Source organism: Octopus bimaculoides, chromosome 1 (assembly GCF_046866305.1).
Source record: "Octopus bimaculoides isolate indiv1 chromosome 1, ASM4686630v1, whole genome shotgun sequence".
Taxonomy (NCBI): Eukaryota; Metazoa; Mollusca; class Cephalopoda; order Octopoda; family Octopodidae; genus Octopus; species Octopus bimaculoides.
The window spans coordinates 138,648,959-138,676,061 of record NC_142928.1 but is presented as its reverse complement, the minus strand read 5'-3'; the positions used below and the strand labels follow the sequence as shown (position 1 = coordinate 138,676,061).

Sequence of the window (27,103 nt, the reverse complement as noted above, 5' to 3'; positions counted from 1 at the left end):
TATATTTCAGGTGCAAAGAACAGTCTAAGAAAAGTCCAGTTATATAGGTTCCATTAACCCATTCAAATTACGCCTGAAATATAAAGGTTTTATTAAACTTTCTGCATTGTCAGAAGCTTTCTATTTTCTCTCTTTTTACCTTCTTAAATAGGCTCATTTAGAAACCTTGTGGTTTTTGGTTCGATTCCCATGCACCCCAACTTCGGAAGTGTTTTCTATGCAGTCCAGGGTTGACCAATGCCTTGACAGAAATTATGTGAAAGCCTGTCATGTTTATATGAGTGTGTGTTTGTTTGTACTGGAAAGAAAGTGCCAATCTCGTCAATATATTTACTTTTCATGAGTCTAATTAAGATTATAATTTTCTTTTCCTCAGAATTTTCAAGTGGTAAAATTTCAAACTCTTTCACACATCCAAAGAATTAGAAATTCTGCCTCAAAAATGAAGTGATTCACAGCTTTCCTTCACACATCTTTATTTCTGATGGCATCAGCATAAAGATTCGTTCTAAATTAAAATTTTTGTGATACTTTCAGCAGCTGAGCAATTTAGATTTTTCCAAGGATGTGAGAAGGTAAGAAAATGTGCAAAAGGTTTCACCTTTTTGTCACCATATTTCTGTTAACAAATGCTGTTTTTGTCTTAATTAATTTTTAAAATAATGAATTTGGTAAAATAACTTTCTCATTATTAAGTTGGAGTCTGGAACAAATTAGCATAAAATTTTGTTGGAAGATTATAATTTAGACCACTTTAAGGTAGTCTTAGGCAAATTGGTATCAGAAGAGTTAAAGCTCTCTTCACTTACTAAAGTTTATGAAAATGAAGATATACTTAACTTGGTACTGTTAAATAATAATTATGTCTGCCAAAAAATGAATACAAGAAGCAAATAGCTGAAAGGTTAAATATAGACAATGAATTTAAAAAAAAGAAAATCAACAAATATATAATATAAAATTGAAATGAATTTATGTCAAAATTTCAAACTATCCCCCAAGCGTCTTCAAATGCTGAACAGACTTTAGCACAGGTCAGTGCACCAGACAAAGGATAACTGCTAATGGACAAGGACTTCTCTGTATAATCAACATCAACCTAAATAAATAAATAAAAGATAATCATCATCATCATCATCGTTTAACGTCCGCTTTCCATGCTAGCATGGGTTGGACGATTTGACTGAGGACTGGTGAAACCGGATGGCAACACCAGGCTCCAGTCTGATTTGGCAGAGTTTCTACAGCTGGATGCCCTTCCTAACGCCAACCACTCAGAGAGTGTAGTGGGTGCTTTTACGTGTCACCCGCACGAAAACGGCCACGCTCGAAATGGTGTCTTTTATGTGCCACCCGCACAAGCCAGTGCAGGGGCACTGGCAACGATCTCGCTCGAAAATCCTACAGGAGCCAGTCAGGCGGTACTGGCAACGGCCACGCTCAAAATGGTGCATCTCATGTGCCACCCGCACAAGAACCAGTCCAGGGGCACTGGCAACGATCTTACTTGGCTTGCCGGGTCTTCTCATGCACAGCCCATTTCCAAAGGTCTCGGTCCGTAGTCATCGCCTCGGTGAGGCCCAATGTACGAAGGTCTTGCCTCACCACCTCAGCCCAGGTCTTCCTGGGCCTACCTCTTCCACGGGTTCCCTCAACTGTTAGGGTGTGGCACTTTTTCACGCAGCTATCCTCCTCCATTCTCACCACATGTCCATACCAGCGCAATCGTCTCTCTTGCACGCCACAACTGATGCTTCTAATGTTCAGCTTTTCTCTCAAGATACTTACACTCTGACGGGTATTCACATTGACATTACACATCCATCGGAGCATACTGGTTGTAATATAAAATCAATTACAATATGGTAGACACATCATCCTCATTTAACCTCTGTTCTCCATGCAGGTATGAGTGAGAAGGTTAGATAGGAGCTGGCCAGCTGGTGAGATGCACCAGGCTCCAATTATCTGTTATGGCTTGGTTTCTATGGCTGGATGCCCTTTCTAATGCCAGCCACTTTACAATGTACTGGGTGCTTTTTATATAATAGCCATTCAAAATACAAAGACTTGACTTCAACCTATCCTTTATTATTTGGTATTGAAATTTTTGTTGCATCAAATGTGATTTGGTCACTGATATGGTTCCACTGAGTTGCAGTGGAAGTATGCCAGTAACCGCGCAGCAATAATTTTGACACTAAATAATAAACAATCAACCCTTCAGCATTCAGATTATTCTAGCACAACCTTCGAACATTGGGCCTCACTGAGTCGATGGCAAGTGACCGAGACCTTTGGAGATATGCAGTGCTTGAGAAGATCCAGCAAGCCAAGTGAGACTGTAACCGTGGCCTATGCCAGTGCAGCATAACCAGTCCATTTAAGAGTACCCTTCAATCATTAGACAATAAACTACGCTTGCAAAGACCTGTTGAGGCAAGTGATTGGCATCAGTGCCAGTGGCACGTAAAAAGCACCATTCCAGCATGGTCAATGCCAGTACTGCCTGACTGGCTCCCGTGCTGGTGGCACATAAAAAGCACCATTCTAGTGTGGTTGATGCCAGTGCCGGCTGACTGACCCTGTGCTAGTGGCCCGTAAAAAGCATCATTCAACCATGGTTGATGCCAGTACCACCTGAGTGGCCCTTGTGCCGGTGGCATGCAAAAAGCACCCACTACATTCTTGGAGTGGTTGGTGTTAGGAAGGGCATCCAGATTGGATTGGAGCCTGGAGCAGCCTTCTGGGTTGCCAGCCCTCAGTCAAACTATCCAACCCATGCCAGCATGGAAAGTGGACATTAAACAACGATGATGATTGTTTTGAGTTAATTATGAATTATCTCATACATATGAAATTTCAATAATACGATTGTATCACGTAAAAATCACCTGTGCTGGTGTCACACATAAAGCAGCCAGTACAGCCTGAAATGTGGTTGGTGTTAGGAAGGGCATCCAATCAAAGGAAACATGCCAAAAGAGACAATTGTAGCCTGGCGTAACTCTCCAGTTGGCCAGTATGGAAAACAGACCGGGTCCTGGTGTAGCCCTCTGGTTTGCCAGTCAGACTGTCCAACCCATGCCAGCATAGAAAATGGATATTAAATGATGATGATGAGCAGATAGATAACACTTTGCTGGCTCACGCCATCACTGACAAATGTCATATGGTTATATGATGGGAATGGATGATGTGAGTGCTTGGGCTCACTATAGAGAATGTTTGTGCCAGGAGAAAACTAGAATGCAGTGATAAGGTGCGATCTCAAAATACTTGGCCATACACAGTAACACAGCTGGGGTGGAAGCTCCGAGGTTGAGACAGCCCACTTTCAAATGATGCTTCTATTGGGGTGGCACTTTCAGGTTTGCTGTATAAGCAAACTCAGTCAGTCTGAGTGGCACATACACTAGCTATGTCACAGGACTGAGGTAATCAACAATTTTCTATACACTTCTGCTCCATTGGATGGTCTTCCAGTCTCCATTTACCAAATTCACTCACAAAGCTTTGGCCAGCTTAGTGGTATAGTGAAAGACACTTGCCCAAGGTGCCACATAATAGAACTGAACCAGAAACCATATGGCTGCAAAGAAATCTTAATCACAGAGTTATGCTGACTTCTACAATGACTTGTATCTTTGAAAATTAGGCGCCACTTAAGAAAGCATCCGTGCCAGCGCCACATGTAGAACACCCAGTTACACTCCAGAAAGTGGTTGGCATTAGGAAGGGCATTCAGCCATAGAAACCACGCCAAAACAGACGACCAAGGCCTGGTGTAGCCGTCTGGTTTGCCAGCTCCAGTCCAGCTGTCCAACACATGGCAGCATGGAGAACAGGCATTAAATGATGATGACGATGAAATTAACAAAAAATGAAATTGCAGTGACATGAACTTACACTCCCGTGAGCCATTGCACCTATCACGAACACAATGGGATCCTTTTCTGGCACTAATGTCTTCACATCTTTGCATAATGGAGCACTGTATGACATGGTCAGCTTTGTACATCCTACAGGCAAATGGTCATTTATAGGATTCTTTATAACCTGTAAAAATAAATTCATTTGTTTTTTTTTTTAAGAATCAGATAATGGAAAAAGAGAAAAAGACAATTCTAATATTTCACAACTTTCAGTTATTAGTAATTTTCGAATAGATCATCATCATTTAACGCCCACACAGTAGTCATGGTGAATGAACCGAGATAACACAGAATTGAAAGGACTCTACCCTTACAGAGCGGGTGCCACAACAAAATTTCTATCCTAGTACACACTGTAAAACGTTTGTCATTAGAAAGGTATCCACCGCAAAATCAATGCTAACAACAGAATATATATGTAAGACATGTGGCCCTTCTAGGAGGGCAGTAATTCCAAGATGACAACTGATAACCTCTCAAAACCACTGAAGTCACAAGACTTGTTTTTTTATGTCTGTAGACATTTAGAATTAATTATTAATAGGTGCAAGCGTGATTGTGTGATTAAGAAGTTTGTTTCCCATCCATATGGTTTTGGGTTCAGTCCCTCTGCATGGCACCTTGGGCAAGTGTCTCCTACTACAGCTCCAAGTTGACCAAGGCCTTGTCAGTAAACTTGGTAGATGGAAACTGGAAGAAGCCAGTCATGTATGTATGTGTGTGCACCCTTATCTTGACATCACATGATGATTGTAAACAAGTATCACCACCATACAAGTGATGTTCATTTCCAGTCTTCCATGAGAAACATGCTTGGTCATGGGGAAAGGTTGGTGACAGGAGGGGCATCCAGCTGTAGAAAACCTCCTTCAACAAATTCCATTTGACTCATACATATATGGAAAAATGGATATTAAACAATAATAATGATCACCAGCTTATCACATTCCCCAAAACTTGGTATGCATTTCCAAACTGTATGGTTCAGAGTACATAAAAATCTCAAACCCTACTTAATGACAGCACAATGCCTGACGCTTAATGAAACTAATTCTGGCCAATGCCTCATCATCATCATCGTTTAACGTCCGCTTTCCATGCTAGCATGGGTTGGACGATTTGACTGAGGACTGGTGAAACCGGATGGCAACACCAGGCTCCAGTCTGATTTGGCAGAGTTTCTACAGCTGGATGCCCTTCCTAACGCCAACCACTCAGAGAGTGTAGTGGGTGCTTTTACGTGTCACCCGCACGAAAACGGCCACGCTCAAAATGGTGTCTTTTATGTGCCACCCGCACAAGCCAGTCCAGGGGCACTGGCAACGATCTCGCTCGAAAATCCTACGGGAGCCAGTCAGGCGGTACTGGCAACGGCCACGCTCAAAATGGTGCATCTCATGTGCCACCCGCACAAGAACCAGTCCAGGGGCACTGGCAATGATCTTACTTGGCTTGCCGGGTCTTCTCACGCACAGCACATTTCCATAGGTCTCGGTCAGTAGTCATCGCCTCGGTGAGGCCCAATGTACGAAGGTCTTGCCTCACCACCTCAGCCCAGGTCTTCCTGGGCCTACCTCTTCCACGGGTTCCCTCAACTGTTAGGGTGTGGCACTTTTTCACGCAGCTATCCTCCTCCATCCTCACCACATGTCCATACCAGCGCAATCGTCTCTCTTGCACGCCACAACTGATGCTTCTAATGTTCAGCTTTTCTCTCAAGATACTTACACTCTGACAGGTATTCACATTGACATTACACATCCAACGGAGCATACTGGCTTCATTCCTTGCGAGCTTACGTATGTCCTCAGCAGTTACAGCCCATGTTTCACTGCCATGTAGCATGGTTGTTCGTACGCATGCGTCATACAGTCTGCCTTTTACTCTGAGTGAGAGTCCCTTTGTCGCCAGCAGGGGTAAGAGCTCTCTAAACTTTGCCCAGGCTATTCTTATTCTAGCAGCTACACTTTCAGCGCACCCACCCCCACTACTAACTTGGTCGCCCAGATAGCGGAAGCTATCGACTACCTCTAGTTTTTCACCCTGGAATGAGATAGAAGTTGTTTCCTGTTTGTTTACAGTCTTTATTGCACCTGAACATCTGCCACAAACAAAAACTAACTTGCTAGTTAACCTGCCTTTGATGTTGCTGCACCTCTTATGTATCCATAGCTTGCACCGGGTACATCTTATAGAGTTACTACCTACTCCTTTTCTACATACTGAGCAGGGCCATCTACCTGAAGGGGTTTGTGTTTTATCTACCTTCCTACTTATTAGGATTTTGGTTTTAGCTAGGTTGACTCTAAGGCCCTTCAATTCTAGACCTTGCTTCCACACCTGAAACTTCTCCTCTAGTTCTGATAGTGACTCCGCAATTAGGGCAAGGTCATCAGCATAGAGGAGCTCCCAGGGGCAACCTGTCTTGAACTCCTCTGTGATTGCCTGGAGGACTATGGTAAATAAGAGGGGGCTGAGGACGGAACCTTGGTGGACCCCTACCTCTACCCGGAATTCATTGCTGATCATCATTTAATGGCTGCCTTCCATGCTAGACGGCTCAGTTTCACAAGAGTTGGCTATGTTGAAGCCTGCACCAGACTTCTGTGACTGTTTTGGCAGTATTTTTACAGCTGGATGTCCTTCCTAACATCAACCACTCAGCAGAGTGGACTGTGCTTTTTTTTGTGGCACAAGCACAGGTGAGGTCAGTTTGGGTAAGGTTTTACAGCTGGATGCCCTTCCGAACACCAACCACTTTACAGTGTGGACTGGGCATTTTTAAGTGTCACCTGCACTGACACGGTCACCAAGTACTTGGAAAACAAAAAAAAAAAAAATTAATTCTGTAATTGGCCATTTTCATTCAAACAACAAAGTAATAAAATTAATGACCAACCTTCAGTAGTTTCTGTGGTCCATCTGATGCATGCACACTAAGTCTGTGAAGAAGCTGAACTGTAATGTAAAGAATACAACTTATCAGTTAGGCTTAACTGCAAGGTTAAAGCGTTTGTTTCATAATCAAATGGTTCTCACAGGATCCAACTATCTACTACTACAGTGTTAGGCTGTACCAAAGCCTTACAAGTAAAGTTTGGTGGAGAAAGTGTATGGAAGCCTATTTGATGTGTGTATGTTTGTCATTACCATTAACATTCGTATTCCATGCTGGCATGGGTTGGACGGTTCAACAGGACCCAACATCATCTTTGGCAGGGTTTCTATGGTTGGATGTTTCTGTTAACTTGTAAGACAAGACAGAGTGAGGTGTGTGGTTTGAGGGAGATGGCTTTGTGATTAGTGACGGGCTTCAATGGAAGGGCAACCACACTTTTACTTAGCTTGGTATCTTTTAATATTTCAATGCTATGATATAATGTACAATTAATTGAAAACAATGTGAATAGATAAGCACAATATCTGACAGAGTAACCTGAATGCTAAAGGGTTAAGGATATATGTGTCTGTAAAATGTGTAGCAAGCTACATGTTAATTCAGTTGATCAAACAATTGCATCTTTATCATAGCAACTGATAGTGATCCCTCATATATATATAGGTGCAGGTGTGGCTGTGTGGTAAGTAGCTTGCTTACCAACCACATGGTTCTGGGTTCAGTCTCACTGTGTGGCACCTTGGGCAAGTGTCTTCTACTATAGCCTCAGGCCGACCAAAGCCTTGTGAGTGGATTTGGTAGACAGAAACTGAAAGAAGCCCGTCATATATATATATATATATGTATATATATATATATATATATATATATATATATATATATATATATATATGTGTGTGTGTATATGTGTTTGTCCCCCCAACATGGCTTGACAACCGATGCTGATGTGTTTACGTCCCCGTAACTTAGTGGTTCGGCAAACAAGACCGATAGAATAAGTACTAGGCTTACAAAGAATAAGTTCTGGGGTCGATTTGCTCGACTAAAAGTGGTGCTCCAGCATGGCAGCAGTCAAATGACTGAAACAAGTAAAAATAAAATATATATATATATAACCACTCTGTAGGTGGTTGGTGTTGGGAATGACATCCAGTTATAAAAACCTTGCCAAAAACAGACATAGAAGTTTGATGTAGGCTTCTACCTGGCCGGCTCCTGTCAAACCAGCCAATCCATGCCAGTATGAAAAAAAGGACCTATGATGATGATGATGATGATGATGATGATGATATCTATTATGAATCTGCTGTTACTACCCAACGAAACCCTTGAAAAGTAATGTTCTAGCATAGCTGTTGTATATAAAAAAAATGTATATTTTATTTACCCATCAGCCCACTAAATCTCTCAAAAGTGCGAGGAATTCTAGTCTGTGGATTTATTTCAATCAGAACATTCTTTTCTGTATGGACATAAACTTGAAGAAGATTAGCACGGTTAAGTGGACTATCCATCAACATCAGTAAACACTGAAAAGAAAAAACAAACAAAAAACAAAGATGTAAAATAACAATGAATTGTTATACCACAAATTAAAATAATTTACACCTGGCCACTAAAAATTAAAATACAAAAATAAAAACAATAGCTGCTTTCTTTTTAAGAGTACAAGAAAAATTGCTTGACTTTTCTAAAATTTGCAATTAGTTGAAAACAAGTTTTAAATTTTTATTTTTAGGCACAAATGTGGCTGTGTGGTTAAGAAGCTTGCTTCCCAACTATGTGGTCTTGGGTTCAATCCCATAGCACAGCACTTTGGGCAAATGTATTCTACAAGTGCCTCAGACTGACCAAAGTCTTATAAGTGGACTTGGTAGATGAAAATTAAAAGAAGCCCATCATGTATCTTTGATCAGAGATGATTTGAGATAAAACAGGATGGTCATAGTTGGAATGCTTTTACTCATAGATATGCTCAATCAAGAATATCCTGAGGCAAAACATTATCATTTTGCATCTGCTTTCCATGCTGGTATGGGTTGGACAAGCTTTCACTGTTTGCATAACTTCTTACTGGCTTAGTTTAGTTTCTAGGGCCGAATGCCCTTTCTATTGCCAACCGCTCTACAGAGTGCACTCGGTGCTTTTTTCAGGGCTCCAACACTAGTCAGTTTGAATAGTCAATAACACAAGACTGGCCTCACAAACCTATACTTTCTCTACTCGTTTGCCAACCAAACTTCACAGTGTGTACTGGGTGTATCAGCACTAGATAAAGTAGTTTCATTCACTACTTACCTGTAGAGGGAATTTGGCTGGGGGAGAAAGTCTCATTGTGACACCAGTACAGGAGGTGGACACAGTAAATGTATAGAGTATTCAGCAACAACAAAGTTTTTTACAAGAACAAAAACAAAAAGATTACAAATGCAGGTGTGGCAATGTACTAAGAAGTTTGTTTCTCAATCATATGATTCTGATTCAGTCCCAATGTGTGGCACCTTGGGCAAGTGTCTTCTACTACAGCCTCAGGCCAACCAAAACCTTGTGACGGGGTTTGGTAGATAGAAACTGAAAGAAACTGTCATAATGTGTGTGTATCTTTGTCCCCTACCAATGCTTGACAACTGGTATTGGCATCTTTACATCTCTGTAACTTAGTGGTTCAGCAAAAGAGACTAACAAAATAAGTATGAGGCTTAAAGAGAAAAAACATAAGTATTGGGGTCAGTTCATTTGACTTAAAATTCCCTGAGGCAGTGCTCCAGCATGGTCACAGCCTAATGACAAAAACTGATAAAAGATATTATTCAGGTGTGGGAGAAAGCGACACTGAGTCCCAATCACCATAGAACTGCTCATTTATATGTTATGTGTGTTTGTAAAACAAATTTTTAATGAAGCAATAAATTGAACTTACTTGGTGAGTGATGTCTGGTCTGCATGTTGACATATCCTTTTTGAATTTTTTTCCTAAATGTCGATGTTTATCACAATTTAAAAGTTCATATTGTTTCCCAATCTAATCAAAAAGAGAAATGAGAATACACAAGGAAAAAGTAACATTAAAATATGGATTAACTTAGCAAAAACGACAATTTATATTCCTTAAATTACTTTTGAAATTTCATTACCATTATTGTGTGTGTGTGTGTTTGTGTGTCTGTGTTTATCCCCAACCGATGGTGGTATGTTTACGTCCCCGTAACTTAGAGGTTCGGCAAACTGGACCGATAGAATAAGTACTAGGCTTACAAAGAATAAGTCCTGGGGTCGATTTGCTCGACTAAAGGCGGTGCACCAGCATGGCCACAGTCAAATGACTGAAACAAGTAAAGTAAAAGAGAAAAGAGAATATTTCCTGATGATTGTTTTTAATTATGTCGCTTAAGTCAAAGATTACAAATTTACGTAGAACTCCACAGATACAATGGCATGTGCAACCTGCTATGTATGGTATACTTCTAATGATCTTATTTAATAAAAAAAAAAAATGTAAACCCTAACAAGTTACTATTTTAAATACGTCACCCTACCACAATGTCAGATATGAAAGTTATGCCATTTTCCTTACTAAACAAATTATCGCCTTAAATTTCAACAAAAATTACAATTATTATATTAACGGTAGAGATGGACTATATGTAATCTGAACCTTCCCCCCCCACCCTTATTTATTAATTTTTTTTACGGAATCCCACGTTTTAGGCTATTGAGATTCCGATTCTGAAAAAAAAAAATTCCTCCCCCCCACCAAGCAGGCTATTTACATGCTAGAAATAACAGCCAAATCTCACAAAACTAGTGTTAGGGTTACGGTCAGGGTTAGGTTTACCCTGTGGATCTATATAAAAACCGGGGGATCGAAATTTTGAAATTGAGATTTTTGGGGGGTATACCCAGATTACATATACTCCATCTCCACCATATTAACATTTTAGATTAATAGTAAATTTTATTTAAATTAAGACTACATATTAAAAATAAAACAGCAACGTGGTAGAATGTAAATGAAAATACGAAGAAAATAAATTTATGATGGAATTTGGATAGTTTCAAGATAAATATATCTACTTACCTTTACTATTTCCAATGACGAATTTTCTAATACAACTATGAGACGTCTTTTATTCACATTTCGCTTCGAATGAGCCAATTTAATTATGGTTTTACTTGTCTCATTCTCCTCGTGGTCGCTGCTGTCCGACATATTTATCAACAATCAGTTACATCTAAGGTAAATAACTCGGATCTGCTTCCTTGAAGATTTTTTTTCGATCTTTTAGTCAGAAGAGAAGGTAATGCCTATGGGCATGCCTACACAATTGTGCCCAACCGATTTCATTTCCCCATAACTTACAGAAAAATGGGTATTTTTTCATGAACTTTTCCACAAATGATTTTAAGATGGATTATGGTTTTATGGGAATTTAATGTGAAAAACAAACTCGGTGTTAAGTTTCATTTTGTAGATGTATATACGTAATGTGTGTCTGTAAGTATACGTGTGTGCCACTAATAGTAAAGAATATGCACACCACCCTTAAAACTAACCCTAAACCCTAATCTTAATCCTAACCCTAAACACCGGGTGTGCGTATTCTTTACTTTCGCCTTAAATTCCTATGTAATGGTAATCTTCTCCATCTGAAAAATATTTTTAGAAAATTTTATTAAAAAATTCCAGGCTTTATAAAGTTATAAGGAAACAAAATCGGTGGTGGAGTACGTTTGTGTAAGTACATCGTACCCATAGCTCCATACCAGCGGAATTTGAACTCCGAATGTCAAGACGAACGAAATGCCGCTAAGTATTTCGCCCAACGTGCTAACGTTTCTTTACTGCCTACAAGGGGCTACACACAGAGGGGGGACAGACAAACGGATTAAATCGACTCCAATGCGTAACTGGTACTTATTTAATCGACCCCGAAAGGATGAAATGCAAAGTCGACCTCGGCGGAATTTGAACTCAGAACGTAACGGCCGACGAAATACTGCTAACGTTTCTGCCAGCTCGCCGCCTTAGGTGAAATGAATATTCTTTTCTACTTTAGGCATAAGGCCCGAAATTTTGGGGGAAATAAATATTAGGTGAAATAAATATTAGAGATGCTATGTCACTCGCAGAAACAGCAAGAGCTACTGGAAAGACTTCCTTTTGTACCCCACCCCACCCCATAAAATATTTTTAAAAATTATTAAATTTGGTGGAAAATTGATTTCCCACCATGTCTTATAATAATAATGATGAGAAAGTCATAAAAATTAAGAATTTCTGTTTAAAAAGACTTCATTTCTGTATTGTGTATATTCATGTCCCAAGGTTTGGCAAATTTCATATAGTGAAGCAATTTGGGTCTTAATGTTAGGCAAATTGGGACGTGAATATACATAATACAGAAATGAAGTTTTTTTTTATTACTAGAAAGTCTTAATCTTTATGGACTTTTTCATCGTTATTATTAAAAGACACGGTAAGAAATCAATTGTCCATCATGTGTAATATTTGAAAAAAATTTTATATGTGGTGTGGCTACAAAAGTAAGTCTTTCCGAGCTACTTAAAGATATTGTACAAGCTCTTTTCCCTATGATGGAAACACTTCAGCAGCTATCTCAGCGCCACTAGATTTTCACCGTTAACCTGTGCACTTCGTCTGAGTTGGGTAGCGAAGACTGAAGGCTTCCATCTGCAGTCTCTTGCCGACCACAACTATCTTGAACTGGCTTCAGCTTCTACGACTACTTTCCTTAGTAGCATTCCTCTAAATATATTCTTCAGGAAAAAACATACTGGCTTTGCTGGGATAATTGCAACAGCTTCAATGGGAAATCTGTGCCATCTTTTTATAAGAGCATCATCAAATAAACCCTGGTATTTGGCTTTCTTCAGTTGGTGAAAATGTTAATTCTGTACTCCCAGACCATTGTAAGTTCAGTCATGATTCTCGTTTTTATGCAACTGGTCAGAAAACCATGTCTGGTCGGGGCAATGTTACATCCACCTGGATGTTCTGCTAGTCAAAGACAAGAGGGCTGAGAAAATGCCTGTGTCTGCTCACGATTGCATAAGCACTTAGAAACAATTTGTGAAAGCATAGTACCAAACCATACTCGCTCGTGAGTGACGCTTAATTGCAATATCTCAGGTATGCAAGGCAGCGAGCTGACAGAATCTTTAACACGTCAGATAAAATGCTTAGTGCCATTTCGTCCGTCCTTACGTTCTGAGTCCAAATCCGGCCGAGGGTAATTTTGCCTTTAATCCTTTAGGGGTCGATAAAATAAGTACCAGTTGAGTACTGAGGTCAATGTAATCGACTCAACTTCTCTCCCGAAATTTCTGACCTTGTGCCCAAATTTGAAGACAATATTTCAGGTATGTCTTTTTTTTTCCAGATGTATCCCCCCCCCCACTTCATCTTATATTATATTATATTTCACTGTGTTAACATAAAAGAGAAAAGTTATTCGTTGCAGGTGTTATGCAGGGTTACTAAGAAAGAGTGCTCCACCTGCTCTCTCACTCTCTCAAAGGGCAAAGCTCCAAAACGTTAGATTTTCGTGGCCTAGAGTAACCAAATTTGTCACCCCTTCTCTAACATACCTTCGACAACAGCAAACACAGGTATATAAAGTGGCTGTCCTGTGCGATCCGTACAAACCGCATTCCTCATACTGTACCACTGAATTCTTTACTCCTCACGGCAGTTGAACATTGAATATATCAAAGCTCCCATGATAACGTTTTCTACAGCCAATTTTATTTGTTTTGTGGGGGTGATGTTAGTCGATTACATCGACTTCAGTTTTTGACTGGTACTTTATTGTATCGATCCCGATCGGATGAAAGATGAAGTTGACCTCGATGGGATTCGAACTGGAAAAGAAAAAAGCCGAAGAAATTCTGGCTACTCGTTCACGGGACCCGTGGTAATTCCAGGTTAAACTGTTACTTTATTTCTGTTAAATGGAAAAATTTACAGATTTTCATAGCATTATTCCTTTGTGTTGAAGATTTAGTTTATGAAATAGATTTCGTTCCATAGTTAAGGTTAACACCAAAACAATAACGTTATTCTCAGCAGAACATCGATCAATCACATTCAGAGAACTAAGTTCGGTTAAACTTGCACGAAATAATCTCCCCCTTAGTCACTCTTTAATAACCAAGGTGTGTTTAGAACTGCTGCATAGCGACGCGATGGCATCAGACTGGATCGAAAGGTTAAAATCCGCTCAGAAAACTTGTATAACACAAGATGGTATGTTTGTTGAAGCATTAGATTCTTGAAATTAATTGCTTATGATACTTTTTAGTTTTACAATTTAAAGTGAAAGCCATGTGAATAAAACTTTTCGTTCTTAACACACAGATATAAACACGAAGATGTGTTATGAGATTGAACATTGTAGAAAAGCAACGAAGTTTAAATGTTCTTTAAATTGCAGCTATACGATTTTTTAAAAATTATTATAGACTTTATTGAATCACAAAAAAATTACAAGAAAAAGAAATAATACGTAAAGGCTCGGTCAAAGTGATTATAATTCGTCTCGATCGTTAAATTCATTTCGTTGTATCATTGTAAAAACACTCGGTCTTTTTCACCTATCATGATGTACCTAGGATTAGTTTAGCCAATGTATACCTTTTTTTTAACGGTAGGGTGTAATATGAAAGCTATTCAGCTTTTATTTTTAGCCAGTCGAATGACAACAAAAATGTCCTTTCGTTATTGCTTTTTTTTTTCTTGTTCCCAGATCAGCTCTATTCAAGTAGACCTGTCATCGAAAGCATTCTACTTGTCGCCACTGCATCTCTTTTTTTCCTTACTTTACGGACGGGTGCGTGGGAAGATCGTAGTTTCATTATTGGGACCGAGCGGGGCTTTGTATTCTTGTCTTCCATTTCACGTTGCTCCAGTCCGCTCAGCTCTAAATGAGTTCTAGAAATAGTTGGAATATGCTGGCTGGTGCACGACTGAGGCAGAGTGCATGAGTGCAGAATGTGCCATTTGTTGCGTGACTGACGCAGTGAGTGAGCATGCTAGGGCGTATACATGAGTGCGAGAGAAAGTCCTGCAGCTGTGGAATAAGCTGAAGTGAGTGAGTATGTGCGTTCTCTATCCATGATATCAGCAAAATTTTTTTTTTCAGGATTGCATTTGGTGTAAAAATGCCTTGAAAAGAGTGCAGATGTGAATTGTGTCTGGCATTGTTGTTGTGGGCATTTGCTAAGTTTGCAAGAACGACAGTATAGCATGCTGGAGTGATGCGCGAGACAGATAATTTTCTTTATTAATTTCGTGACCAGCCTGGGGTCGAACAGACAAGTTGTGTCTGACGAGCGCAGAGAACATGAGTTGACATCCGACGTACACAGAGTATTGGTGCATGTGTGTAAGTGGATGTAGTTATGCAGGTTTGTGTGTGAATTTTGAGAAAAAAATTTTGTTTTGTTTTACAATTTCTTTGCAGACATTCAAAAGGAGAACATTTAACAGAAATCATGTAATAAAAACAGGTGAACAATGCATGTGCAATGCAAACATAACAAAAATTAAATAAGCTAAAATGACAAACTTTGTTAGAAAGTGTTCTGGTCCTGAAAAACTAAAAAGTAGCATTTGAAATGCAAAAATAGGTGCATGCAAAGTAAGTTCAAGTCTATGGCTGTCGAAAATTTTGCATGTGTGGGTTCCCATATTTTCTTCCAGTTAGTTTCTGGGCACGTAGCTGTCGAAATGATGCATTTATTGGCTTCCATGGTCGGCAAATTCCTTGTGCATCAGCAGTGTTGCATTGTTGAGAAGTGCATCGTAGTGTGGATTGCAGTATAGAGCTTTCTGTAGCAGGTCGAAGGAGGGTGTGCATCTTGGTGGAGACGAAGGTTGTCATCATTTTTCCTTTGGTTTAGCTACTGTTGATATGAAGACTGTAGTTCTTTTTTAAGCTGAGGTAGTGAGGAAAAGACAGTAGCTAATGTAGCTTCAGAAGGTAGCAATTCTTTTTACACGGGGTCACCAATTTGTAATCAATGCCTGTTATGGTGCAATGTTGGGATCACCAGTTTGTAACAGTAGAAGTTAATTAGTGTAACAGTTGAGTCACCAATTTGTAACGGTAGAGGATTATGAATTTGGATGGTTGAAATTTAATTGCAATGGCATGCTGTAAGATGTGAATGATGAATAATGCATGAAGTTTTAAGGAAAATATTTATTTTACCGTTACAATGTAAAATGGCTTGCCTCAACGGACAGGTGATAAAATCGTAAAGCATGCAAAGTATTTTTTTTTTTTTGAAGTTGTAAAGAAAATATTTATTTACCGTTACGTTGTAAAAAAAATCCAAATCCATGACGGGTTGGTATTTATTTATTTATTTATGTGTTTCAGCCAAGTGGCTGCGGTCATGCTGGTGCATCAGTAAATGGAAAAGCATGCAAAATAAAGATAGATGTCGTAGATTTTCCTTGTATAGTTTGTGTTCTTGTCATTGTGTAGTAGCAATTACAGATAGAAATAGAGTGATGTTGTAAGAAAAAATAAAGTGAACCAGTGAGAGTGAGAGAGAGTGGGACGAAACAACTGCTTCGTTGGTGAGTTACCATAGTTATCCTTTTGTGCCCTTTTCTTTAGAGACAGCGTTTTGTTTAACCGGTCAGCCAGACTCTGTTCTCATTAACTCACTAACTTTTGCTTGGGGGTTCTTGCTTTTATAACTATCCAGAAGGATAGACTTATCGTTGAGAACAATAAATTTCATTGGTGGTACTTGTTATCTTAATTCTAGCTTTCGGTGGCTTATAAGAGGTTAGAAGGGTCAAGTGGTGAAGACATTATTTTGCTTAGCCAAGGCATCTGGCAAATGTAAACTGATGTCACAGAAAAACTATTGTTTTACGGTGAGAAAAGTGCTGTTGAACTGTTAATTTAAATTTGGCTATCTAGGATCGAATTCCCGCTATGCCTGGCACATAAGATGTACCATCCTGAGCGTGACCGTTGCCAGTACCGCCTGACTGGCCTTGTAGGGTTTTCGAGCGAGATCGTTGCCAGTGCCCCTGGACTGGCTCTTGTGAGGGTGGCACATAAAAGACACCATTTCGAGCGTGGCCGTTTTTGTGCGGGTGACACGTAAAAGCACCCACTACACTCTCTGAGTGGTTGGCGTTAGGAAGGGCATCCAGCTGTAGAAACTCTGCCAAATTAGATTGGAGCCTGGTGTAGCCATCCGGTTTCACCAGTCCTCAGTCAAATCGTCCAACCCATGCTGGCATGGAAAGCGGACGTTAAACGATGATGATGATGATGATATATATATATATATATATATATATATATATATATATATAAAAGAGGAATGAATGTAAAAATACATTACGTAGGATATATTGTAGATAATTCAAAATTATCCATGAATATATCAGTAGCCAGAACATGCAATCAAAAAATTATTTCATAAAAGATGAGTGCAATAATTGTGAAGTATCACAATTATAACGGAGAGCATTAAAAACCCTTACATGTCTAGAAATAGCAGTCAAAACCACCATAAAACCACTATAATCACTTATATTATTTCTCCTCAACTATAAATACTTTTGGCAAGCAACATGACAAAATTTAAAACTTAAATAAAAATAAAAGGTTAGTCCTCTATTGCAATTTCAAAGTTAAGAACCGAATGTGGATCCATTCTTCTCTTCAGGAGAACATTCCTGTACATAGATTTTAACACAAAAAACATACCTTGGAGGGTTAACATGTGTCCCGACTGGCAGGAATAATGTATCAACATCTATCTACACAATTCAAACATCATGTATAGCATTTATAAGAGGAGACCAGTTCAACTAACCACTGCAAAGAACTGGATATGAATAATAAAAGAGGAATGAATGTAAAAATGCATTATGCAGGATATATTGTAGACAATTCAAAATTATCCATGAATATATCAGTGGCCAGAACATGCAATCAAAAAATTATTTCATAAAAGACGAGTGCAATAATTGTGAAGTATCACAATTATAATGGAGAGGGTTACACACACACACACACACACACACACACACACACACACACACACACACACACACACATTTAAATGTAAACTTTCATTTCATATTTCAAAAGCTATTCAAACTGAATATTTCAAAAGAAAAGCAGGCTCAGTTTATATGAGCTGATGACTGGAAGTGAGTTGCTCTGACTACTGGAAATTGGAGCCTTTCAGTTATGATGCATTAAAAGAAGACTCTACATCTGTATTGAGTCTTGTAATTTATTGCTTCTAGTGAATCAACTGAGATTTTTATATGGTGTCATAAGAACGGGCGACCTTGTAGAATTTGGCTTCAGTAAATTATAAATTCATTTGTTTCTTCCATCCCCTTGTTTGCTTGTGTTTGTCTATTGTTTGTGAGTTTTTCAGAATCATCAAACTCAAAAGTCTGTATTATGGGACATCATTATTAAAGGAAATTAATGAACTGCTTCCCAGTTTTAGTTAATGTTGATCTGTTGCTTAACTCTTTCAAGCTAGGTGGTACAAATAAAGTACCACTTATTTGTATCAGTTTAATGAGCGGTGGTACATAATTCATACCGAAACTTAAAATTCTTTTTACTGCATGGTTGGTAGCTCAAAAAAACGTACCACTTAATCTATCAGCCAATCAGAAGCTACCCTTACATCTGGCAACAATTTCTATGACACAAATGGAATACTTTTTCAGTTGAATCTATTTTGTACCAAAGGTCAGTCGATGAAAGAACAAGAGTACAAATTTTTGTTATAAATTTTTGCCCTTCTAAAGTTTTTTTTTGGCCTATCTATCTTGCCCCAGAAAGACTCGATACTATGTCATATCTACTTGAACTGGCGTTTATGCCCATCACTTGAGTGGGTCAGAAGTTGGATTGTGGCTGTGTGATTTCATGCCAGCTAGTTGGGTGGTCCTTTTCTGGGCATTGTTTAAGATACCAATGTGTGCCACAGCAGATCCATTTCAGATATCTGATATGAAGTGAAAAATTATATAATTTCTTATATTTGCATAAAGTTTTGTCAGTTTCATTATTGAATGTACTTAATTATTTTGAGAACTTTTAACTGTCATGCCTAACTTTGTTTATTTAGGACGAATTAAAGTCCACTACTCTTTCCAAGATGGTTCTCAAATGGCTGAAGAATATGAACAAAGCAGTAAATTGTTACTTGGTAAATATATTTCCGCTACTTTTGGTGCCTTTGTACTGGAACCTACTAAATAATTTAGAAACTACCCACCACCGTCTTTTCAGCTTTTGTTTTTCCGTCATTTTCTCCATACACCACATACACATACAATTCACTGCAGATTACCATCATCATCATCATCTAACTCCTAGTCTTCCATGCTTACATAGTCTGCACAAAATTTTTAATTTTCAATGACTGGATGCCTTTCCTGTTGCCAAGAGGTAGATCCAGGAAGACATGGGATGAGGTGGTAAAGCATGATCTTCGAATGCTGGGCCTCACAGACAATAACATGAGACCAAGACCTTTGGAGATATGCTGTGATTGAGAAGACCCAAGCAACTAAAGTGAGATCTCAGCCATGGCCAATGCCAGTGTTGCATGTCTGGCCCATTTAAAAGTACCCTTGATGCGTTGAGCAATATGATATGCTTGAGAAGACCTATTGAGTCAAGTAAAACCAAAATTGTAGCTGTGGCCAGTGCCCCCTGACTGGCTTCCGTTCCAGTGGCATGTAAAATGCACCATCTGAACGTGGTTGATGCCAGGGCTGCCTGACTGGCTCCTGTGCCAGTGACATGTAAAAAGCACCCACTGCACTCTCGGAGTGGTTGGCATTAGGAAGGGCATCCAGCTGTACAAACATTGCCAGATCAGATTGGAGCCTGACTTTCCAGACCTCAGTCAAATCGTCCAGCCCATGCCAGCATGGAAAACTGATGTTAAATGATGATGATGATGATAATTCATAACAGTGCATCAAAGTTGAATTTGAAAATGTCTCAAAAATATATTCATGTTGTTCCCCTTACGGTCATAGCTTTTACAAGGGATATAATCATTTCATCATAATATGAAGCAGGATTAGAAATTTGTGATTGGGATTAGGGAATTATAAGGAAAAATATGCATAGCATTCACATGTTTAATTCTTTTTTGCTTACTTATTACAAAGTTCTTGAAAGTTTCTAGTTCTTGGTAAGTATGTATAGTAATGTTTCATTCTTTTTGGAAATTGTCAGCATGATATAATCTAGCCTTATTAATTAAGCATTTTGTTAAAGATAGAAATAATTACAACCAGGAGGAATTTCATGTTTTTCTTTTCTTTTCTTCGTAGAATGTTTAAAGATAAGAAATCAAGAGAACAGAGAGAAAGTGCTTAAATTTACATACAAAAATAACTGTTTCCAGGGAATTCTACCCTGTGAAAATATCTGACAATAGCCAATAATTTCCATTATACTGTTTTTGAGTTACAAATTTTATTCTTTAAATTATATTTTTCAGTTCGTAAATGGCGCCATAAGCGTACACTAGGGGATTTTGATGTTTGGCAGTATGAGGTTGGGGAATCAAGTCTACCAATTCCAGAATTCAAGGAATTAACTCTTCGAGAGAATATTAGTAATGTAAGAGTATTTTTAAAATATTTTTCTTTTATAGATTATCATATTTGATGACATATATGATGCACTTTTTTTTTACAAAAATAAAAAAAAATATCTCAAAAACATCAACCCTGGTCCTCATTTATTAAAACTACATTCACCTCCAAAGGGTGTATCTTAATTACCAAAACATGTTTGCTTTCCTTTTTTCTGCGATTATGTTTTTGCTCCCAACATTATCAAGGGTTTCAAGAACATCAAGTATAAGAAACTTCTGGCAAATATAAACAAATGCACACACACATCATACTTATATATCACACTTGTGTGTGTGTGTGTGTAAGCAAAGTTGTGTGGTTGAGAAGCTTAATTTCCAATCCTGTGGTCTTGGGTTTCAGTCCCACTGCATAGCATCTTGGGCAAGTATTTCTACTATAGATCAGGCTGACCAAAGCTTTTTTAAGATGGAAGCTGAAAGAAGTTCTATGTGTGTGTGTGTTTGTACTAACATCACTTGACAATTGGTATTGGTTTATTTATATTCCTGTAACTTAGTGGCTCAACAAAAGAGACTGGTAGAATAAATACTACACTTAAAAATAAGTAGTAGGGCTGATTTGTTCAACTCAGACCATTCAAGAGGTTGTGCCCCAGCATGGCCACAGACTAATGCCTGTAACAGGTTAAAAAATAAAAGAATGACTGCAACAGTATTATTTTTTATTTCAGTAGATACATTCATTATCCTTCTCTCTCTTATTATTTCAGCCAATTTTTATTCGATTAGATGTAAAAGATTCATTTCAATGGAGAATACGAAACCTGCCTTACCCTCCTGATACTTACAGCATTAGTTTGGATGAAGATAAACAAAATGTCATTGTCCGAACATCAAATAAAAAGTGAGTTTCTCAATTTGTCATTATAAATATATGTGGCTGTGTGGTTAAGCAGTTTGCTTCCTAATCACATAGCTTCTGGTTCAGTCCCACTGCATGGTACTTTGGGCAAGTGTTTTCTGCTATAGTCCTGGCCTGACCAAAGCCTTGTGAATGAATTTGGTTGACAGAAACTGAAAGAAACTGTTATATATATATACTTATAGATATACATGTGCCACTTAAAAGCACCTGGTCCACACTGTAAAATGGTTGGTGTTTGGAAGGGCATCCAGCTGTAAAAGCCATGCCAAAACTGACCTTGCCTGTGCTTGTGCCACGTAAAAAGCACTACTTACCTCACCTGTGCTTGTGCCACATAAAAAGCACTAAGTCCACTCTGCTGAGAGGTTGGTGTTAGGAAGGGCATCCAGCTGTAAAAATCCTGCCAAAACAGTCACAGAAGTCTGGTGCAGGCTTCGGCCTGGCTAACTCTTGTGGAAGCATCCTACTCATGCTAGCATGGAAGATAGACGTTGAACTATAATGATGATGATGATGATGATACACGTACACACAAATATGTATATATATTACCATATCGTTTAATGTCTGCTGTCCATACTGGCATGGATTGGACGGTTGACATGGAGCTGACTAGCAAAGGTGTCCAGACTGATTGTCTCTTTTGGCATAGTTTCTACAGCTGGACACCCTTCCTAATGCCACCCACTTAACAAAGTGTACTGGGTGCTCTTTACATGCCACTAGCACACTTGTGTTTACGCAGCATTGGCATGGGTGCTTTTTAAGTAGCACCGGCACCTGAAGACAAGCCTGTATGCGTGGAAGACAGTGATTTTGCTTAGCTGAAGACACATGTATGCATGTATACATGTATGTATGTGTACATATATATCATCTTCGTCATCGTTTAATATCTACCTTCCATGCTAGCATGGGTTATATCATCATCTTCATCATCATCATTTAACGTCTGTTGTCCATGCTGGCATGGGTTGGATGGTTTGACCAGGATTGGCATGCTAGAAGACTGCACCAGACTACAGTCTGATTTAGCATAGTTTCCTACAGCTGGATGCCCTTCCTAATGCCAACCACTTCAAGAGTGTAATAGGTGCTTTCATGTGCTACTGGTACGGGTGCCATTTGCGTGACTCCGAGGTGTGGTTACATGCGTGATGCTGGTATCTGCCACGACTACAATTTTGCTCAGCTTGATGGGTCTTCTCAAGCATGACATAATGACAAAGGTCTTGGTCATTGCTTCTATGAGGCCCAACACTCAAAAGGAACTCAGCCACTTTGCCTCCGTGAGGCCCATATATTACATATATATGTGTGTGTGTAAAGGTGGCTAGCTGGCAGAAACGTTAGCACACTGGGCGAAATGCTTAGCGGTATTTTGTATGTCTTTATGTTCTGTGTTCAAATTCTGCCAAGGTTGACTTTGCCTCTCATCCTTTCGGGGTCGATAAATTAAGTACCAGTTGTGTACTGGGGTCGATCTAATCGACTGGCCCCCTCCCCCAATATTTCGGGCCTTGTGCCGAGAGTAGAAAAATATTTATGTGTGTGTGTGTGTGTGTGTGTGTGTGTGTGCGTGGATGTTTGTGTCACCTTGTTTTGATAAGTTTGGCAATGTGGAAATACTGCCTCATTTAGAAACATGTAAAGTTGGCAACAGGAAATGCATCCAGCCATAGAAAATCTGCCTCAACAAATTCCATCTGACCCATGGAAGCATGGAAAAGTGGTTGTCAAAATGATGATGATTTTATGAAATGCAAATGGTTTCCGCTCCAGTAGTTTCCTCAAAGACTATTCCAAATGGTCAATCAACTGAACTACCTGCTCTTTGATTTATGTTATTAGACTTTGAGAAAGAACCAATCCATTTCAACTTTCTGCCGTTCTCCATCTCCTTTCAGTGGAGTGGAGTTTGAGGAAGATTTGGGTACTATTTCTCAAAATAGATTATACAAATCTTCCCTGTGAGGTGGCAAATAATTTTATATACAATTCTGAATATAAGACAGGCAGGTAGATATACAAACAGTCCATATCTCTGTTGGTAAAATTTACACATATACATTGTGTATATGTGTTGTATTAAATTTGCAAAAACTAGGTGCAGGCATGGCTTTGTGGTTAAGAAGCTTGCTTTGCAACCATGTGGTTTCAGGTTCAGTCCCACTGTGTGGAAACCCTGCAGCTCCTACTGTTCATTTTCTTTCCCACCTTTTTTTTTTTTTCTTCTGTGTAGCCTTGCAGGTCTTTCTGCAGGAACCTGCTCTGCTCCACCTTGGTGACATGAAAAAAAGCACCTCAACCATGCTGGAAACTTGTTGGTGTCAAGAAGGGCATCCAACCACAAAACCTATGCCAAAGCAGACACTGGAGCTTGGTGCTTGATATATCAGTTCCTGTCAAACCGTCCAACTCATGCCAGCATGGAACTTGGATGTTAAATAATGATGATGATGATATGCTTTCTGTCTGTCTATGCATGTATGTGTGTGTATGCTTCTTTGTGTTTGTCTCCTCACCACTTGACAACTGGTGTTAGTTTGTTTACATCTCTGTTGCTTATTGGTTCCACAAAAAAAAACAAAAAAAATCCTCAATAGAATAAATTCCATATTTTAAGGAGAGTATTGGGATTGATTTCTTCAACTAAACTCTTCAAGGCGGTGCTCTAGCATGGCTGCAGTCTTCTGACTGAAACAAACAGAAGAATAATAAAGATAATATATAATGTATAAAATAAAAATTGTCGGCCACTGTTTCATTTGTATTAGTAATATTAGTAATATTAGGTTGTCTCAAGACATTGGATTAGAAGAATTGGTGAAGCAACAGATGGAGTTAATGAAATACAATATAAATACTGACATGATATCATTGACTATAATCCATTCACATCCGACCAATATTGTACCTATGCTGGAAATCCAAAGTGAATTGTCTTCTTGTGATGATTTAGTACATGAGAGCTAACATTTCTATTTATTGAGGAAATAAATTGAAGTACACCTTTGTTCTTTCAACATTCAGATACTACAAGAAGTTCTCAATATCAGACATGGTTCGCCTTGGGCTTACGCTGAATAAAGAAGCAATAACGTTTTCTCATATCAATAATACTTTAATCATATCAGTAAGTATTTTTTTGTCTTTATTTGCTTATTGTTTCTAAAACTTATCTTGAAAAAGAAAAAAAATACATCATCATCATCATCATTATCATCATCATCATCATTATCATCATCATCATCGTCATCGTTTAATGTCTGCTTTCCATGCTGCCATAGGTTGGACGGTTTGACTGAGGACTGGTGAGCTGGGAGGCTCCACTAGGCTTCAATCTGATCTGGCAAGGTTTCTACAACTGGATGCCCTTCCTAATGCCAACCACTCTGAGAGATCAGATTGGTGCCTGTTGCAGCCTTCTGGCTTGCCAGTCCTCAGTCAAAGCGTCCATATATATATATATATACATATATATATATATATACATATATATATATATATACATATATATATATATATATGTGTGTGTGTGTGTGTACGTGTATATATATATATATATATATATACATATATATATGTGTGTGTGTGTGTGTGTGTGTATCTGGGGCTCAGAATTACATCATAATGTTGGCAGATGTAGCTTGCAAAAAGTCAAAGATATGCAACCAGTTGCAGGTATCAGCTCTAGACATCTATCTCTCCATCCAGAAGATGGAGGCCAGATTTATCTAATGTTTATATGCTTCAACTACAGGTTGCATATCTTTGACTTTTACAAACTACACTTGTTAACATTATGATGTAATTCCAAGCCTCCAGAAACAGCTGTCAGACTTGTTATGTATATATGTATGTATGTATGCATGTGTGCATGCATGCATATGTATTCATAGTAAGTTTTTACACACATACATATATGTATATATTCATATGTATATATATATTCATATGTATACATATATTTGTATTAAGGTTTGTTGATACATATATATATATGCATATATATATGGGAGAATTTACGAAAAAAACAACAGACGAAGACAGGTGGTGTAAACAACAAATGGATGTATTAGTATAACGCTTGGGAATAGGGAAAGTCTTTGACGTTTCGAGCCTACGCTCTTCAACTGAAAGGAACACAGAAAGAAACAAGGAGAGAAAAAATATATAAATGTAGTGGTCAGCGATCTATCCTGTGTGTGTGTGTGTATTTTGGTCTGTTGATGTTCACGGTCAAGGAAGATGAAGTAGTGAGTCAGAGTACCTCATAATCAAGATGGATTGACAGTTAATTATTTTCTTATATGAACAATCTTGAATACAGAAATTTGTTTTCTATTTAACAATAACAATTCAGCATTGAATTAATATTAAATATTTTACCCATGTTTGTTTACAGTACAAAAAACCAAAAGAAGTGTTATCGTTTGAAAAAGAGATCCACAATGAACTAAAGAAAGTGAAGTCATCTGGTGATAATGTTTCAAGTTGTCAACCAAGTTAAAACCACTTTCAGGAATTAAAAACCAGAAATTATTTAAAAATAAAATAAAAAAACAAACAACCCCTTTCAATAAGTTTCAACAAAACTATTTGACATTCCATTTATTTTAAAATTCAATAAATTACGATAAAATTTTGATGCTTTTCTTTTGTATCCATTTGCATTTTAAAACTGCAGTTATAGCTTTGAGTTGAGAAAGTTGTTTTCCAACCATATGCTCTTGTGTTTTGCTATAGTGCCAGCCCAACTAAAACCTTGTTAGTAGATTTACTCTTTTACTCCTTTACTTGTTTCAGTCATTTGACTGCGGCCATGCTGGAGCACCGCCTTTTAGTCGAACAAATCGACCCCAGGACTTATTCTTTGGAAGCCTAGTACTTATTCTATCGGTCGCTTTTGCCGAACCGCTAAGTTACGGGGACGTAAACACACCAGCAGCGGTTGTCAAGCGATGTTAGGAGGACAAACACAGACACACAAACACACACATACATATATATATATAGATATATATATATATATATACATATATACGACAGGTTTCTTTCAGTTTCCGTCTACCAAATCCACTCACAAGGCTCTGGTCGGCCCAAGGCTATAGTAGAAGACACTTGCCCAAGGTGCCACGCAGTGGGACTGAACCCGGAACCATGTGGTTGGGAAGCAAGCTACTTACCACACAGCCACTCCTGCACCTATTTAGTAAACAAAAACTGAAAGAAGCCCATAACATATATGTGTGTTTGTGTGTTACCTTGTCTAGATGTAATGCAATGGTTGTTTGTGAGCATCATCATCATCATAAAAGTGATGATGTTTTATTTCCAGTCTTCTGCGTGAAACATGTCTAAGTAAGTGTATGTACCCATGTAATAGATAAGTTCATAAAGCTAGGGATTTTTAGTGGTGTGTTTGGGTAAACTGACCATTTTAAAATTCTCAATCGTGCAATTACAAAAGACAAAGTTAAAATATGGCGGGGAGGCTTGAGAGGGACATTTGAAGTCAAAACGTAAAGGACTGAAAGAAACTAGCATAAGAGTTGCTTGCAACTGTCATTTACATGTTTTTAGAAGGCTAGAAAATATTGACATAACAGTTACTGTAGTGTAACTCTATATAAATAAAAAAAAAATAAAGCTTAGTTTAAAACCATAGTAAGTAGTAGTAGTAGTAGTAGTAGTCGT

The 27,103-nt window shown here is 38.5% G+C and overlaps 2 protein-coding genes across 3 annotated transcripts; one reads left to right on the top strand and one right to left on the bottom strand.

Moving 5' to 3' along the window:
- Window positions 1-951: 951 nt before the first annotated feature.
- On the bottom strand, window positions 952-11,138 carry LOC106867204 (ribosomal RNA small subunit methyltransferase NEP1). The gene is made up of 6 exons (XM_089359148.1): window positions 10,913-11,138; window positions 9,755-9,856; window positions 8,222-8,363; window positions 6,835-6,893; window positions 3,910-4,059; window positions 952-1,099 (listed from the first exon to the last, which is right to left on the bottom strand). The coding sequence occupies exons 1-6, from the start codon at window positions 11,042-11,044 to the stop codon at window positions 986-988; spliced, it is 699 nt and encodes a 232-aa protein (XP_089215274.1). The 5' UTR covers window positions 11,045-11,138; the 3' UTR covers window positions 952-985.
- Window positions 11,139-13,078: 1,940 nt separating this feature from the next.
- Window positions 13,079-26,052, top strand: LOC106867203 (protein DPCD). 2 transcript variants are annotated; one of them, XM_089359150.1, is made up of 6 exons: window positions 13,079-13,215; window positions 18,988-19,068; window positions 20,380-20,501; window positions 21,249-21,382; window positions 24,437-24,539; window positions 25,812-26,052. In XM_089359150.1, the coding sequence occupies exons 2-6, from the start codon at window positions 19,029-19,031 to the stop codon at window positions 25,914-25,916; spliced, it is 504 nt and encodes a 167-aa protein (XP_089215276.1). In that variant the 5' UTR covers window positions 13,079-13,215; window positions 18,988-19,028; the 3' UTR covers window positions 25,917-26,052. The 2 variants fall into 2 exon arrangements, with proteins under 2 accessions (XP_089215276.1, XP_089215275.1); XM_089359149.1 differs by lacking the exon at window positions 13,079-13,215 and adding an exon at window positions 13,897-14,101.
- Window positions 26,053-27,103: the final 1,051 nt, after the last annotated feature.